At 51.5% G+C, this 15743-nt stretch overlaps 1 protein-coding gene across 1 annotated transcript in view; it reads right to left on the reverse strand.

The window, feature by feature from the left end:
* LOC144611299 (extracellular serine/threonine protein kinase FAM20C-like) overlaps window positions 1-14428 on the reverse strand; it is a 53396-nt gene extending 38968 nt beyond the window's left edge. Inside the window, exons 1-2 of the mRNA XM_078430340.1 lie at window positions 13804-14428; window positions 6668-6840 (exon numbers count right to left, since the gene is read on the reverse strand). Coding sequence (XP_078286466.1) covers window positions 6668-6840; window positions 13804-14306 — 676 coding nt within the window. The 5' untranslated portion in view covers window positions 14307-14428. The remainder of the gene's footprint in view (window positions 1-6667; window positions 6841-13803) is intronic.
* Window positions 14429-15743: the final 1315 nt, after the last annotated feature.

The raw sequence follows: 15743 nt of genomic DNA on the forward strand, positions 1-15743 counted from the left end.
ACAGAATGCTGGAGTAACTCAGCGGGTCAGGCAGCATCTCAGGAGAGAAGGAATGGGTGATGTTTTGGGTTCGAGACCCTTTTTCAGACTGATCAATGACACAAAATGCTGGAGTAACTCAGCGGGACAGGCAGCATCTCGGCAGAGAAGTAATGGGTGACGTTCCGGGTGGAGACAATAGACAATAGACAATAGGTGCAGGAGGAGGCCATTCGGCCCTTCGAGCCAGCACCGCCATTCAATGTGATCATGGCTGATCATTCTCAATCAGTACCCCGTTCCTGCCTTCTCCCCATACCCCCTGACTCCGCTATCCTTAAGAGCTCTATCCAGCTCTCTCTTGAATGCATTCAGAGAATTGGCCTCCACTGCCTTCTGAGGCAGAGAATTCCACAGATTCACAGCTCTCTGACTGAAAAAGTTTTTCCTCATCTCAGTTCTAAATGGCCCTTATTCTTAAACTGTGGCCCCTTGTTCTAGACTCCCCCAACATTGGGAACATGTTTCCTGCCTCTAACGTGTCCAACCCCTTAATAATCTTATACGTTTCGATAAGATCCCTTCTCATCCTTCTAAATTCTAGTGTATATAAGCCTAGTCGCTCCAGTCTTTCAACATATGACAGTCCCGCCATTCCGGGAATTAACCTAGTAAACCTACGCTGCACGCCCTCAATAGCAAGAATATCCTTCCTTAAATTTGGAGACCAAAACTGCACACAGTACTCCAGGTGCGGTCTCACTAGGGCCCTGTACAACTGCAGAAGGACCTCGTTGCTCCTATACTCAACTCCTCTTGTTATGAAGGCCAACATTCCATTGGCTTTCTTCACTGCCTGCTGTACCTGCATGCTTCCTTTCAGTGACAGATGCACTAGGACACCCAGATCACGTTGTATGTCCCCTTTTCCTAACTTGACATCATTCAGGTAATAGTCTGCCTTCCTATTCTTACCACCAAAGTGGATAACCTCACACTTATCCACATTCTTCAGACTGATTGTTGCTAAACTCTGGTCAGAGAGAGGAGGAGAACTTCTTCAAAGTTGACATACCTTGAGGAGAAATCACAGTGGAGCGGCAAAATGTGTAGGAGAAAAAGTGCAGATGCTGGTTTAAATCGGAGGTAGACACAAAATGCTGGAGTAACTCAGCGGGTCAGTCAGCATCTCGGGAGAGAAGGGATGGGTGACGTTTCGGGTCGAGACCCTTCTTCAGTCTGATGCTGCAGACTGATTCTTCAGTCTGAAGAAGAGTCTCGAGCCAAAACGTCACCCATCCCTTCTCTCCAGAGATGCTGCCTGACCCGCTGAGTTACTCCAGCACTTTGTGTCTCCCTCCGATGTGGAAAAACAGTTCATTGCTAAGTGGTGAGTCAGAGTGGCGGTGATATTGTGTGCCAGCTGGGGTTTTCATGTACAGATGCTCCCCGACTTACGATGCTTCGACTTTACGATGGCGCAAACGCTGGGCAACGGCAGCGAGCCGCAACTCGCCTCCGGCCAAGCGATCACCTTTATTCAATGCATTTTCGACGTACCATATTTTCGGTTTGCGATGGGCTTCTCGGAACATAGTCCCATCGTAAGTTGAGGACCACCTGTAGATTGGTTTAGAGATACAGCGCAGAAACAGGCCCTTCGGCCCACCGGGTCCGCGCCGACCAGCGATCCCCGCCCACTAACACCATCCCACACTCACGAGGGACAATTTACATGAACGTGAGGGATAACGGACTTGCCCTTGTCCCTGCCAGTCTACCTGTGGCAGGTGGGTGTCACAGTGTCTGATCGAGCTGTCGTCTCACAGCTCGAGCATTCCAGGTTCAATCTCAAACTGTCCATGCGGGATTTTCAGGCAGTCTTTGTGACTGCTGGGGTTTCCCCAGGGTGCGGACTGAGTCTGACGAAGAGTCCCGGCTCAAAACCTCGCCTATCTGTATTCTCCTGCTATGCTGCCTGGCCCGCTGAGTTCCTCCACCATTCTGTGTCTTCTTTCCTCCAGGAGCTCCTGTTTCCATCCACATCCCAAAGGCATGCAAGTTGGTACGTTAATTGTGAATAATATGTCCTAATATGAAGGTAAGTTCCACCCCCTCCCCTGAAGAAGGCCCATCGTAAAGAAGGATCTCGACCCGAAACGCCACCCATCCCTTCGCTCCAGAGATGCTGCCTGACCCGCTGAGTGTGAACCTTTTTGTGTCTACCTTCGATTTAGACCTGCATCTTCAGTTTTATTCCCTACGGGATGTGGCACACAACTACAAGCACTGTCTCCACCAGTGCAACCAATCATGCACACACACACACGCACGAACATGCACACATTCACATGCACTGTTGCAAACCTGCAGCCACTTACCACCTAATGCAGCGTTTAACAATGCAGGTGCGTGCACAATCTATCTGACGCACACAGTCTACCCAAGAGCACTGGCTAATCTGGCCATCCGCGAGTCACGGCGCCAGGCGGAAGAGGGCTCTGCCCGAGCCGGCTGCCCGCCCCTTTTCCAGGGTTACGTCCGCCCGCCCGCGCCCGGGTGGTGTTAGAGAGGGACCGCGCGCTGCCCACGGGGACCCTGGGGGGTTTCCGGGACCGCTGGGCACCGCGAGGGATTGGACGCATCCTGGACGGGGATTGTAACATAGTTGTATAATAGTCTCATTTGGAATATTGGTTTGTATTGTATTCTGTTGGTGGGTTCTGTTTTTTTTACTGCATTGCAAATATTGTTTTTAAATAATTGACACAACAAAATGGTTCACACTTGCGTACAAAGTCCATCCCAAGCACACACAAGGTATACCTGTGCACACACTCTGTCTCGTTCACACATACACATGCAAACCACTCTCTGTGCAGCTGCGCACACACGTGATCTGGTACGCACCAACACACACGTGCAGATAGTGGCGGTGCAGTGGCTAAATGAAATAATCCAGAAGCCTCAGCTCGCAATCCACACACACAAGTTCAAAACTCACCCCGTGATAGCTCTGGAATTTACATTCACTAGAATTTACTAGGCCAAGTGGACCCGTTGGGCCCAAACCTGTCCTGCATTGGTGCAGCACCCTCTCCTCCCCTCCTCCCCCCCTCCCTCTCCCCTCCCCACCTCCCCCTGCCCCCTCCCTTCCACCCCTCCCCTCTCCCCCCTCTCCCTCCCCTCCCCCCTCTCCCTCCTTCCCCTCACCTCCACCTCCCTCCACCCCCTTCCACCACCACCCTCCCTCCCCCTCCCCCTCCCCTCCCCATCCCCATCCCCCAATCCATCCCCCTCACCCCCCCTTATCCTCCCTCCTCCCCACCCCCTTCCCCTTCCCTCCACCCCTCTTCCTCTGTCCCTCTCCACCTCCCTCCAACCCCTCCCCTGCCCCCTTCCCATCTCCATCCCCCAATCCATCCCCCTCCCCCCCTTATCCTCCCTCCTCCCCCTTCCCCTCTCCCTCCCTCCTCCCCCTTCCCTCCACCCCTCCACCCCTCTTCCTCTGTCCCCCTCCACCTCCCTCCAACCCCTCCCCTCCCCCCTTCCCATCTCCATCCCCCAATCCATCCCTCTCACCCCCCCTTATCCTCCCTCCTTCCCCCCCTCCCCCCTCCCCTCCCCCTATCACTCCTTCCCCTCACCTCCACCACCTCCCTCCACCACCTCCCTCCACCACCCCCCACCACCACCCTTCCTCTCCCCCTTCTCCTCCCCCTTCCCCTCCCCCACTCCATCCCCCTTATCCCCCCCCTCCCTCCCCCTCCCTCCCCCCTCCCTCCCTAGGAGATAGATTTAAACTTTAAAATGTGAATAACTTTAAAAATATAACACCGATTTCAATGAAACTTCTTCCATTCGCACCAAAGGGACGACGGTGAGTAAGGTGGGCCTGAAATTGTCGCGCTATCGTGTACCGTTTTGGCTGTAGTTCAGGAACAAACAAACAAACAAACGAGAGTTTTAGTATAGAGATGTCGATTTGAAAATGTCAATGTCGAGTTAAATGCCAATTAAAAAAATTAAGTGTGAGAAAATAACTGCAGATGCTGGTACAAATCGATGGTATTTATTTCACAAAATGCTGGAGTAACTCAGCGGGTCAGGCAGCATCTCAGGAGGGAAGGAATGGGTGACGTTTCGGGTCGAGACCCTTCTTCGGTCTGAAGAAGGGTCTCGACCCGAAACGTCACCCATTCCTTCTCTCCTGAGATGCTGCCTGACCTGCTGAGTTACTCCAGCATTTTGTGAATTTAAAAATGAATGTCATTTGTGATCTGTACTAGTTGCTGGATAAACGCATCCATGGTGCAGCGGTAGAGTTGCTGCCTCGCAGCGCCAGAGACCCTGGTTCGATCCTGCTTACGGGTGCTGTTTGTAAGGAGTTTTGGACGTTCTCCCCGTGACCCACGTGGGCTTACTCCAGGAGCTCCGGTTTCCTCTCACACTCCAAAGACGTCCAGTTTCGTAGGGTAATTGGCTTTGGTAAAAGATTGTAAATTGTCCCTCTTGTGTGTAAGGTAGTGCTCGTGTACGGGGATCGCTGGTTGGCGTGGGCTTGGTTGACCAAAGGGTCTGCTTCCACGCTGTATATCTAAAATAAAATAAACTAAACAAATCAATCAGATCTGGCTGAAATTGATAGGATTATGTGGAGAATTTAATTGGGACGGTAAAATTGTAAAGAAATCTCCGTAATGTGTGCGTGATAGTGTTAGTGAGCGTGGATCGCTGGTCGGCACAGACTCGGTGGGCTAAAGGGCCAGTTTCCGTGCTGTATCTCTAAACAAAGCTAAAGTAAACATCTAGCTCACTGAATTTAGAAACATAGAAAAAAGGTGCAGGTGGAGGCCATTCGGCCCTTCGAGCCAGCACCGCCATTCATTGTGATCATGGCTGATCATCCACAATCAATAACCTGTGCCTGCCTTCTCCCCATCTCCACTAGCCCCTAGAGCTCTATCTAACTCTCTTTCAAATCCATCCAGTGAATTGGCCTCCACTGCCCTCTGTGGCAGAGAATTCCACAAATACACAACTCTCTGGGTGAAAAAGTTTCTTCTCACCTCAGTTTTAAATGGCCTCCCCTTTATTCTTAGACTGTGGCCCCAGGTTCTGGATCTAGCTTGTCCAGTCCTTTTATAATTTTATACGTCTCCATAAGATCCCCTCTCATCCTTCTAAACTCCAGTGAATACAAGCCCAGTCTTTCCAATCTTTCCTCATATGACAGTCCCTCCATCCCAGGGATTAACCTCGTGAACCTACGCTGCACTGCCTCAATGGCAAGGACGTCCTTCCTCAAATTAGGAGACCAAAACTGCACACAATACTCCAGATGTGGTGTCACCAGGGCCCGGTACAACTGCAGAAGGACCTCTTTGCTCTTTGCCCAATTACAAAACACACATCCAGCTGCCATGCTTCATCAGTGTTTACTGTAGCCACACACGAGCCCCATCTGGTCAACGAGCTCCATCTGACACAGAGCTATGCACGGGCACCATCTAATGTACACGCCATCCATGCACATCCCAACAGCAAACACATATACGCACACCCAGGACCCCATGCATGCAGGGTGGTGGATGGTGCATCTTCCCCAGCATGGCAGGTGTGCACACCTACACATTTAGCGCACTCACGTTCACCTGTACACGAGTGTACATTCCCCGAATAGTGCACAGCTATGCACACGGTCCATCCAGTGCACACTAGTGCACACTCTTGAAGTGGTGCTTTCCATTGCAGGTTCCGTTCCATGCATATGTATGCAGCTACTGCAGATAGACACAGAGTGCTGGAGTAACTCAGCGGGTCAGGCAGCATCTCCGGAGAAAAAGGACAGGTGGCGTTTTGGGTCGGGACCATCCTTTTGGCTTCAGTCTGCTAACCCGAATCGTCACCTGTCCTTTTTCTCCAGAGATGCTGCCTGACCCGCTGAGTTACTCCAGCACTCTGTGTCTATCTTTGGTATAAACAAGCATCTGCAGTTCTTTGCTTCTACATATGCAGCTACTGTAGTGGGTCAAATGGAGGCAAATGGGACTAACATAGATGTTCATCTTCATCGGCATGGACCAGTTGGGCCAAAGACATGTTTCCATGCTCCATGGCATTCTACTTGGCACACATCTGCAAACGCGTACCATCCTTTGCGTGTACACACATCTTCAAGTACACCATTGTGTGGACCTTCCACACATCTGTACACTCACGCTTTCAGTGCATCCTGACACACCTGTGTGAAACCCACCGATGGTACACATCACGTCTGCTCGAATAGTGAAAGGCTTGGATAGATTGAATGTGGAGAGGGTGTTTCCACGAGTGGGAGAGTCTAGGACCAGAGGCCACAGCCTCACAATAAAAAGGACGTACCTTTAGAAATGTGATGATAAGGAATTTCATTAGTCAGAGGGTGATGAATCTGTGGAATTCAAAGCCACGGAAGGCAGAGGAGGCCAAGTCAATGGATATTTATAAGGCGGAGATTGACAAATTAAGGGTGTCAGGGGTTATGGGGCGAAGGTAGGTGAATGGGGTTGGGAGGCAAAGGTGGATCAGCCATGATTGAATGGCAGAGTGCACTTAATGGAACAAGTTCTGCTCCTAGAACCTATGTACTTATGCAGGTACAAAACCAAACGCACTTGACAGAGATGAGAAATAAAAGGCTTCTTACCGACACGGACGATCTTCAAGGTTGCGAGCTCGTTGAGCAAGGAAGCCGTGGTGCTGCTGTTCTGTGCATAGAGCTCATACCGGTTGATCCCAATGTAGAACTTCAGCCAATTGGGGTATGTATCAGCAGGAGAGTCGCCGTCTGGCAGGACGTAGTCCTGCTCGTGGCTAACCCTGTGAGAGCAAAATGCAAGCAGTTCAGTGCAGTGACAGGGCGGTCACGGTGGCGCAGTGGTAGAGTTGCCGCCTTACTGCTCTTACAGCGCCAGAGACCCGGGTTCCATCCCGACCACGGGTGCTGTCTGTACGGAGTTTGTACGTTCTCCCCGTGACTTTTCTCCGAGATCTTCGTTTTCCTCCCACACTCCAAAGACGTGCAGGTTTGTAGGTTAATTGACTTGGTAAATGTAAAAAACTGTCCCTAGTGGGTGTAGGATAGTGTTAGTGCGCGGGGATCGCTGGTCGGCACGGACCTGGTGGGCCGAAGGGCCTGTTTCCGCGCTGTATCTCTAAACTAAACTAAACAATGATAGAACAAGACAGAGGGTGGAAGTTTAATATTCCATCATCATATTAAAATTATTGAAAGCGGTGTATTTGAATATTATACGTTTACTTATAATGTGCAGTGTGTTAGTGACTCCATTTATAACTCACGCTGCCTCCTTGGGAACAGCTCCATCCAAGACCACAAGAAATTGCAGTGAATTGTGGACACAGCCCAGATCACACGGACCAACCTCCCTACCATTGACGCCATCTACACCTCACACTGCCTCGGCAAGGCCAGCAGCATAATCAAGGATCAGTCTCACCCCGGCCACTCCCTCCTCTCCCCTCTCCCATCGGGCAAAAGGTACAGAAGTGTGAAAACGCACACCTCCAGATTCAGGGACAGTTTCTTCCCAGCTGTTATAGAAACAGAAAATAGGTGCAGGAGGAGGCCATTTGGCCCTTCGAGCCAGCACTGCTATTCATTGTGATCATGGCTGATCATCCACAATCAGTAACCTGTGCCTGCCTTCTCCCCATATCCCTTAATTCTGCTAGCCCCTAGAGCTCGATCTAACAATCAGGTTATCAGGCAACTGAATCATCCTACCACAGGTACAGAGCAGTGCTGAACTACTATCTACCTCTTTGGTGACCCACGGACTATCTTTGATTGGACTTTGCTGGATTTACCTTGCACTAAACGTTATTCCCCTGTCATGTATCTGTACACTGTAAATGGCTCGATTATAATCATGTGTTGTCTTTCTGCTCACTGGCTAGCAAGCAACAAAAAGCTTTTCACTGTACCTAGGGACACGTGCAATAAACTGAACTGAACTGAATATTAAAGTCTGTGAACTTAATGTATTACAGTGTTTACTACATTAGAATGCTTTTTAAAATATGTGTAGATCGGAGTTTGATATGATGCCCAGATTGGAACATTGCCCGAAGAGCTCTAGGGTCTAGCAGAATCAAGGGATATGGGGAGAAGGCAGGCAAGGGTTACTGATTGCAGATGATCAGCCATGATCACAATGGATGGCGGTTCTGGCTCGAAGGGCCAAATGGACTCTTCCTGCACCTATTTGCTATGTTTCTATGTTTCTATGGAATGGAATACAATCTGAAGAGGGGTCTCAAGCCGAAACGTCACCTATTCCTTTTCTCCAGAGATGCTGCCTGAGCCGCTGAGTTTTGAAGATTTTTTTTTTAGATTTAGAGATACAGCGCAGAAACAGGCCCTTCGGCCCACCGGGTCCGCGCCGCCCAGCGATCCCCGCACATTAACACTATCCTACACCCACTAGGGACAATTTTTACATTTGCCCAGCCAATTAACCTACAAACCTGTACGTCTTTGGAGTGTGGGAGGAAACCGAATATCTCGGACAAAACCCACGCAGGTCACGGGGAGAACGTACAAACTCCGTACAGTACAGCGCCCGTAGTCGGGATCGAACCTGAGTCTCCGGCGCTACATTCGCTGTAAGGCAACAACTCTACCGCTGCGCCACCGTGCCGCATATAAGTTACTCCAGCTTCTTCTGTCTATCTTCGGTGTAAACCAGCCTCTACGGTTCCTTCCTACATATTGTGTCTATGTTGGAATCTCGCATCATTGGTTAACAGTACGATCCATGTGAAATATTTTACAGCATGACACACTGTACAATAGTCTGTCCACGGTGGTACATGACACAAAGAATTGCACTATGCTAATTACATTTCTTGTGTTTTATTGCAGTTTGCAATCATCTCAATTGGAATAGAGTACAGTTTATGTACTATGTGAGATGTGGATCACAATATTTGGCAGCTTGTTGTATTATTGAATGCTTAGTGTTCCCTGAGAGTATTGTGCAGTCTTTATATTAAATCAGTCCCTACTTTCGGCTATTGTCCAGAATATATAACAAATTAAACTAGTTGTCTACTGTGTTGTATAGTCTATTGTGCAGGATATGCATTCAAATGGAGTTTGGGTTACACGGTGTAATATGATATCTGTGTGCTTTGTGTTACAGGTAGCATTATATTATTTAATGTTGCCTGCCTTAGTTTGGATGGGGCATGACGTGATATCTCTCTACATTGTACAGGGCCCTAGTGAGACCGCACCTGGAGTACTGTGTGCAGTTGTACAGGGCCCTAGTGAGACCGCACCTGGAGTACTGTGTGCAGTTGTACAGGGCCCTAGTGAGACCGCACCTGGAGTACTGTGTGCAGTTGTACAGGGCCCTAGTGAGACCGCACCTGGAGTACTGTGTGCAGTTGTACAGGGCCCTAGTGAGACCGCACCTGGAGTACTGTGTGCAGTTGTACAGGGCCCTAGTGAGACCGCACCTGGAGTACTGTGTGCAGTTGTACAGGGCCCTAGTGAGACCGCACCTGGAGTACTGTGTGCAGTTGTACAGGGCCCTAGTGAGACCGCACCTGGAGTACTGTGTGCAGTTGTACAGGGCCCTAGTGAGACCGCACCTGGAGTATTGTGTGCAGTTGTACAGGGCCCTAGTGAGACCGCACCTGGAGTACTGTGTGCGGTTGTACAGGGCCCTAGTGAGACCGCACCTGGAGTACTGTGTGCGGTTGTACAGGGCCCTAGTGAGACCGCACCTGGAGTACTGTGTGCAGTTTTGGTCTCCAAATTTGAGGAAGGATATTCTTGCTATTGAGGGCGTAGGTTCACTAGGTTAATTCCCGGAATGGCGGGACTGTCATATGTTGAAAGACTGGAGCGACTAGGCTTGTTTACACTGGAATTTAGATGATGAGAGGGGATCTTATCGAAACGTATAAGATTATTAAGGGGTTGGACACGTTAGAGGCAGGAAACATGTTCCCAATGTTGGGGCAGTCCAGAACCAGGGGCCACAGTTTAAGAATAAGGGGTAGGCCATTTAGAACGGAGATGAGGAAAAACATTTTCAGTCAGAGAGTTGTAAATCTGTGGAATTCTCTGCCTCAGAAGGCAGTGGAGGCCAATTCTCTGAATGCATTCAAGAGAGAGTTAAATGGAGCTCTTAAGGATAGCGGAGTCAGGGGGTATGGGGAGAAGGCAGGAACAGGGTACTGATTGAGAATGATCAGCCATGATCACATTGAATGGTGGTGCTGGCTCGAAGGGCCCAATGGCCTCCTCCTGCACCTATTGTCTATAATCATACAATCACTGTGTTGCACTGGATGCTCGATCGTGACCTGGTACAGCAATTCCAATGTTCATGGGGCTGTAGAGGGTGGTGGGCTCGGCCCGGCCCATCACACGCAGTTAGGGTCAAAGATAATAGAGCAGAGCAAGACAGTGGCGTAGCCAGGTTCTAAAGTTAGGGGGAGCAAGCACGTAAACAAAGGTGCCATGACACATACCAAACAATTTTAATCCCATAATATGGCGCGCAATGCCACTTTTCAGCAGTCTTCAACAGCAAATCACAACAGTCCATGTCCCCACCCACTCATCCCCACTACCCACCCCCACCTCCCCACTCCTCCCCACCCCACCCACTACCCTCCCCCCACTACCCTCCCCCCACCCCCACCCCCCAATCCCACTCTACCCCCACTCCCGACTCCCCCCCTAATCCCCTCCACCCTTTCCCCCAACTCCCGCCTACCCCCCTCTCCCCCCGACTCCCGCCCTACCCTCCCCTCCCCACCCTCCCCTCCCCACCTTTCCCCCCCACCTCCACTCCCCCTCCCCTCCCCTCCTCCCCCACCCCCCTCCCATCCTCCCCCACCCCCTCCCCTCCTCCCCCCCTCCCCTCCTCCCCCACCCTCCTCACATCCTCCCCCACCCCCTCCCATCCTCCCCCACCCCCCTCCCATCCTCCCCCACCCCCCTCCCATCCTCCCCCACCCCCCTCCCATCCTCCCCCACTTCCCCTCCCTTCCTCCCCCAGCCCCCTCCCATCCTCTCCCACCCATCCTCCCCACCCACTTCCCACCCCCAATCCCCTCCCACTCCCCTTCCTCCACCCCCACGAACCCCACCCCCTCTCAACATCAACGGGCCTCGCACTACGCAGCAAGGCGAGCCCATTGGCAAGGCGAGGGGAGTTGATGCCAGCGGCGCCACTTTTCAAAAATGTGCTGAAGGGGAGCGGTCGCTCCGCCATTAGCCCCGCCACTGGAGCAAGATAGGCCACTCGACCCTAAAAACCGTAGTGCACGGCGCCATTTTAGTCGGCAGAAACTTGCAGAAACATTTAAAAAGAAAAATAACAGAAATCTGTGAATTGATAGATGAGATATATTCTGCATTTTTATGGTATCATCACACATACTGTTCCCCCACAACACTGATTACACTGCGAGAGGCAGAGCGAGTTTTGCTTACTAAAATGGCGGACGTTACGCTCCTTTGCGTACTACACTTCAGTATAGGCGATTTCGATGGAGTGGTTCACCTTGCTCCTCTAGTATCTTTGGTTTGGGTTGCCAACTTTCTCACTCCCAAATAAGGGAGCAAAGATGATGTCACCGCCCCGCGCGACCTCACTCAGCTAGAGGCCACTTGCTCCAGCTCCACCAATGGCGGCCGCCCAGGCAAGGTGGGGTGGGTTGCTATGCAACCTCCGTTAGGCAGCACCTGGGCCTCCGGGCCTACACTGCCAGGGCCTACTGTGGGCCCTCGCGCCTACAGTGTACAGGCCTACAGTGTCCGGGCCTACAGTGTCCGGGCCTAATACGGGACAAGGGCGGTCCTGTATGGGACAAACCAATTTAGCCCACTATATAGGATGTCCCGGCTAATACGGGACAGTTGGCAACCCTACACGCAGTGCACCTACATGGAGCACCAACTCAGAGTGGTGGCATCTGTGATCAAGGATCGCCACCATCCAGGCCACAACCTTTTCTCCCTTCGACCATCGGACAGGAGGTACAGTAGCTACTTTCCTGCAACTAAACGATCGTAAAACTAACCCGCACAACCCTATTTCTACCTCAGAGACCGGAACATTACTGAAGAGGAACATCTCCGACATTACCATTGACAATTGGGCCGGCAGAGTTGCTGCCTTACAGCGCCAGAGACCCGGATTCAATCCTGACTACGGGTGCTGTCTGTCTGTACGGAGTTTGTACATTCTCACTGTGACCACCTGGGTTTTCTCCGGGTGCTCCGGTTTCCTCCCACACTCCAAAGTTGCACAGGTTTGTAGGTCAATTGGCTTTCGTAAATTGTCAATAGTGAGTAGGATAGAACTAGAGTATGGGTGATCGCTGGTCGGCACGGACTTGATAGGCCGAAGGGCCTGTTTCCACGCCGAATCTCTAAAACTAACACTAACCTTTTTCTAATTTGTATTTCTGTACTAATGTCTTGAATCTTTTAGATTTAGATTTAGATTTAGAGATACAGCGCGGAAACAGGCCCTTCGGCCCACCGGGTCCGCGCCGCCCAGCGATCCCCGCACATTAACACAATCCTACACACACTAGGGACAATTTTTACATTTGCCCAGCCAATTAACCTACATACCTGTATGTCTTTGGAGTGTGGGAGGAAACCGAAGATCTTGGAGAAAACTCACGCAGGTCACGGGGAGAGCGTACAAACTCCGTACAGACGGTGCCCATAGTCAGGATCGAACCTGAGTCTCCAGCGCTGCATTCTCTGTAAGGCGGCAACTCTACCGCTGTGCCACCGTGCCGCCGTTTGCCATACTTTGTAAAATCTATATGTAATTTTTCTATAATTTAAGTTACTGTGTGTTGGTTGAATCTATGTGCCAGCGATACTGCTACAAGCAAGATTTTCATTTTTACCCGCATCTCACCATACTGTGCACATAACAACAAAATTGACTTGCCGTCCCTTCCTCTCCGGTGATTCCTGGACTTGACTGAACAATGTGCAAGAAGGAACTGCAGATGCCAGTTTAAACCGAAGATGGACACAAAAAGCTGGAGTAACTCAGCAGAACAGGCAGCATCTGTGGGGAGAAGGAATGGGTGACGTTTCGGGTCGAGACCCTTCTTCAGAAGAAGGGTCTCGACCTGAAACGTCTAAAGAACAAGCTAGACGCAGGAAAAATGTTCCCAATGTTGGGGGAGTCCAGAACCAGGGGCCACAGTCTAAGAATAAAGGGGAAGCCTTTTAAAACTAAGATGAGAAAAAATCTTTTTCACCCAGAGTTGTGAATGTGCGGAATTCTCTGCCACAGAAGGCAGTGGAGGCCAATTCACAGGATGAATTTAAGAGAGAGTTAGATGGAGCTCTTGGGGCGAGCGGAATCAAGGGATATGGGGAGAAGGCAGGCACGGGTTACTGATTGTGCATGATCAGCCATGATCACAATGAATCGAAGGGTCAAATGGCCTCCTCCTGCAACTATTTGCTATGTTTCTATGTTTCCAAGAAGGGTCTCGACCCGAAACGTCACCCATTCCTTCTCTCCAGAGATGCTGCCTGTCCCGCTGAGTTACTCCAGCTTTCTGTGTCTATCTCCAGAGATCTCCAGAGATGCTGCCTGTCCCGCTGAGTTACTCCAGCACTGTGTGTCTATCTCCAGAGATGCTGCCTGTCCCGCTGAGTTACTCTAGCACTGTGTGTCTATCTCCAGAGATGCTGCCTGTCCCACTGAATCACTCCAGCCTTCAGTGTCTACCTTGACTGGACAACGTCCAACTCACCAGCCGTCGTTGTCGCTGCTCTTCGCGGTGAACCTCTCCGCTGAATTCACGGAGAAGAGTTGGTCGTCCGGGGCCAGCGGCGGAGTCGGCGTTGTGTAGAGCGGGTGCTGGAACAGCGCTGCCAGCTTGGACGCGTCGGTCCTGTGGCCGCCCTTCCGCGGGTTGCTGCCGGGCTCGGAGCCTGACTTGCTGGCGAACGGCCGCCCCGCGGCGCTCGAAGTCCCCCGCGCCTCCCCGCGGGACTGCGACGCGCGGCTCTGGGTCCCGCTGTTGGCAACGTTCTGCAGGTCCCTGCTCCTCTTCGGCAGCCTGCTCCTCAACGCCGGCTCCTTGGGGAGCGGGTGGCCCCTCGGATCTTCCCCCCACGCGTCGCGCTGGCAATCGTTGACGTATATCTCCTGAGCCGGAAGCAGGGCAATCAGGACGTGCAGAGCCAGGCTCACCAGAAGCAAAAACCAGAACACCAGTTTGGATTTGCAGAAGAGCGGGATCCTTCGATACATCACAGCCAAAGTCTCGCAACTCCTATTGAGAATGTTTCAGGGCGCGGACATGAGCCGTTTACAATCGGGTCCCCTTGCCACATCTGTGTCCGTGTCCTGCCCGGCACCAAAAGGCAGAGGCACACTGGCGAGGTTTGTTTAATCCAGCCCTGGTCAGCACGACCGTCTGCCCTTATCACACTGCAAACAAAGGGCAGCCCCTGTTCAAAGGTAGGTACAATGCACCCATGCCAAGGCTCGGCCCTGAACAGCAGAGCAAGCAACTTAACGGCAGCATGGGCCATCTCACGTCAGCCCAATCAATCAATGAATGAATGAATACATTTATTGGCCAAGTACGAGCTTGCACAAGGAATGTGCCTTGGTGCTCCGCTCACAAATGACAACACAAACATACAGTTAACAATTAAGAATAAAGCATAAACACATCAAAACAATAAGGATACACCATTACGGTGGGTGAAAATAAACCAGAGCAAAAAAAGAGACTACAGACTGGTTATTGAGTAGAACTACTACTTGTGGGGGAAAAATTGTTTTTATGTCTGGCTGTGGCTGCTTTGACAGTCCGGAGTCACCTTCCAGAGGGAAGTGCTTTGATGAGTTTGTGGCCAGGGTGAGAGGGGTCAGAGATGATCTTGTCCGCTCGCTTCCTGGCCCTTGCAGTGACAGTGCCTTGCACTTGTATGCATGACAGGGCCTGAGGGGAAGGGCATATCCCTCTGCTAATTGCACTGATTGGTTGCTTTCCCTGGATGTCCACGGTCTTCCAGCTGCACTGTGGTTAGTAAACCTGGCACACTCCCGACTCCACCATTACTATGATGCCGGGCGATTCAATGCGGATGGGCCAGCTCGCTGTAAGGCTGCACATTTGCTATCAATAAACACGGCAACGCAGAGCAGGGGCCTGAGCAACCCCCCAACTAACAGACCAGGCACGGTGGCGCAGTGGTAGAGTTGCTGCCTCACAGCGAATGCAGCGCCGGAGACTCAGGTTCGATCCTGACTACGGGCGCCGTCTGTGCGGAGTTTGTACGTTCTCCCCGTGACCTGCGTGGGTTTTCTCCGAGATCTTCCGTTTCATCCCACACTCCAAAGACGTACAGGTATGTAGGTTACGTACAGGTATGTTGGAGTGTGGGTGCACGTCGGAGTACCCGGAGAAAAACCACGCGGTCACGGGGAGATCGTACAGGCAGCACCCGTGGTCAGGATTGGAGCCGGGTCTCTGGCGCTGTGAGGCAGCAACTCTACCGCTGCACCACCGTGCCGCCCCTGCAAGTGATGGATTACCCGGGTAAAGAGGCTGAAACAACAGTCCTGAAGCCTGACATCAGTCCGGGTAAAAGCGACCCTTTGATTGCCATTCTGTCCATTGTCTGAAGCATTGAATCCTTCCACCACTGTAGAGGAGTGTGTGCCAAGCAATGACCG

This window comes from Rhinoraja longicauda, chromosome 40 (genome assembly GCF_053455715.1).
Source record: "Rhinoraja longicauda isolate Sanriku21f chromosome 40, sRhiLon1.1, whole genome shotgun sequence".
Lineage (NCBI taxonomy): Eukaryota > Metazoa > Chordata > Chondrichthyes > Rajiformes > Arhynchobatidae > Rhinoraja > Rhinoraja longicauda.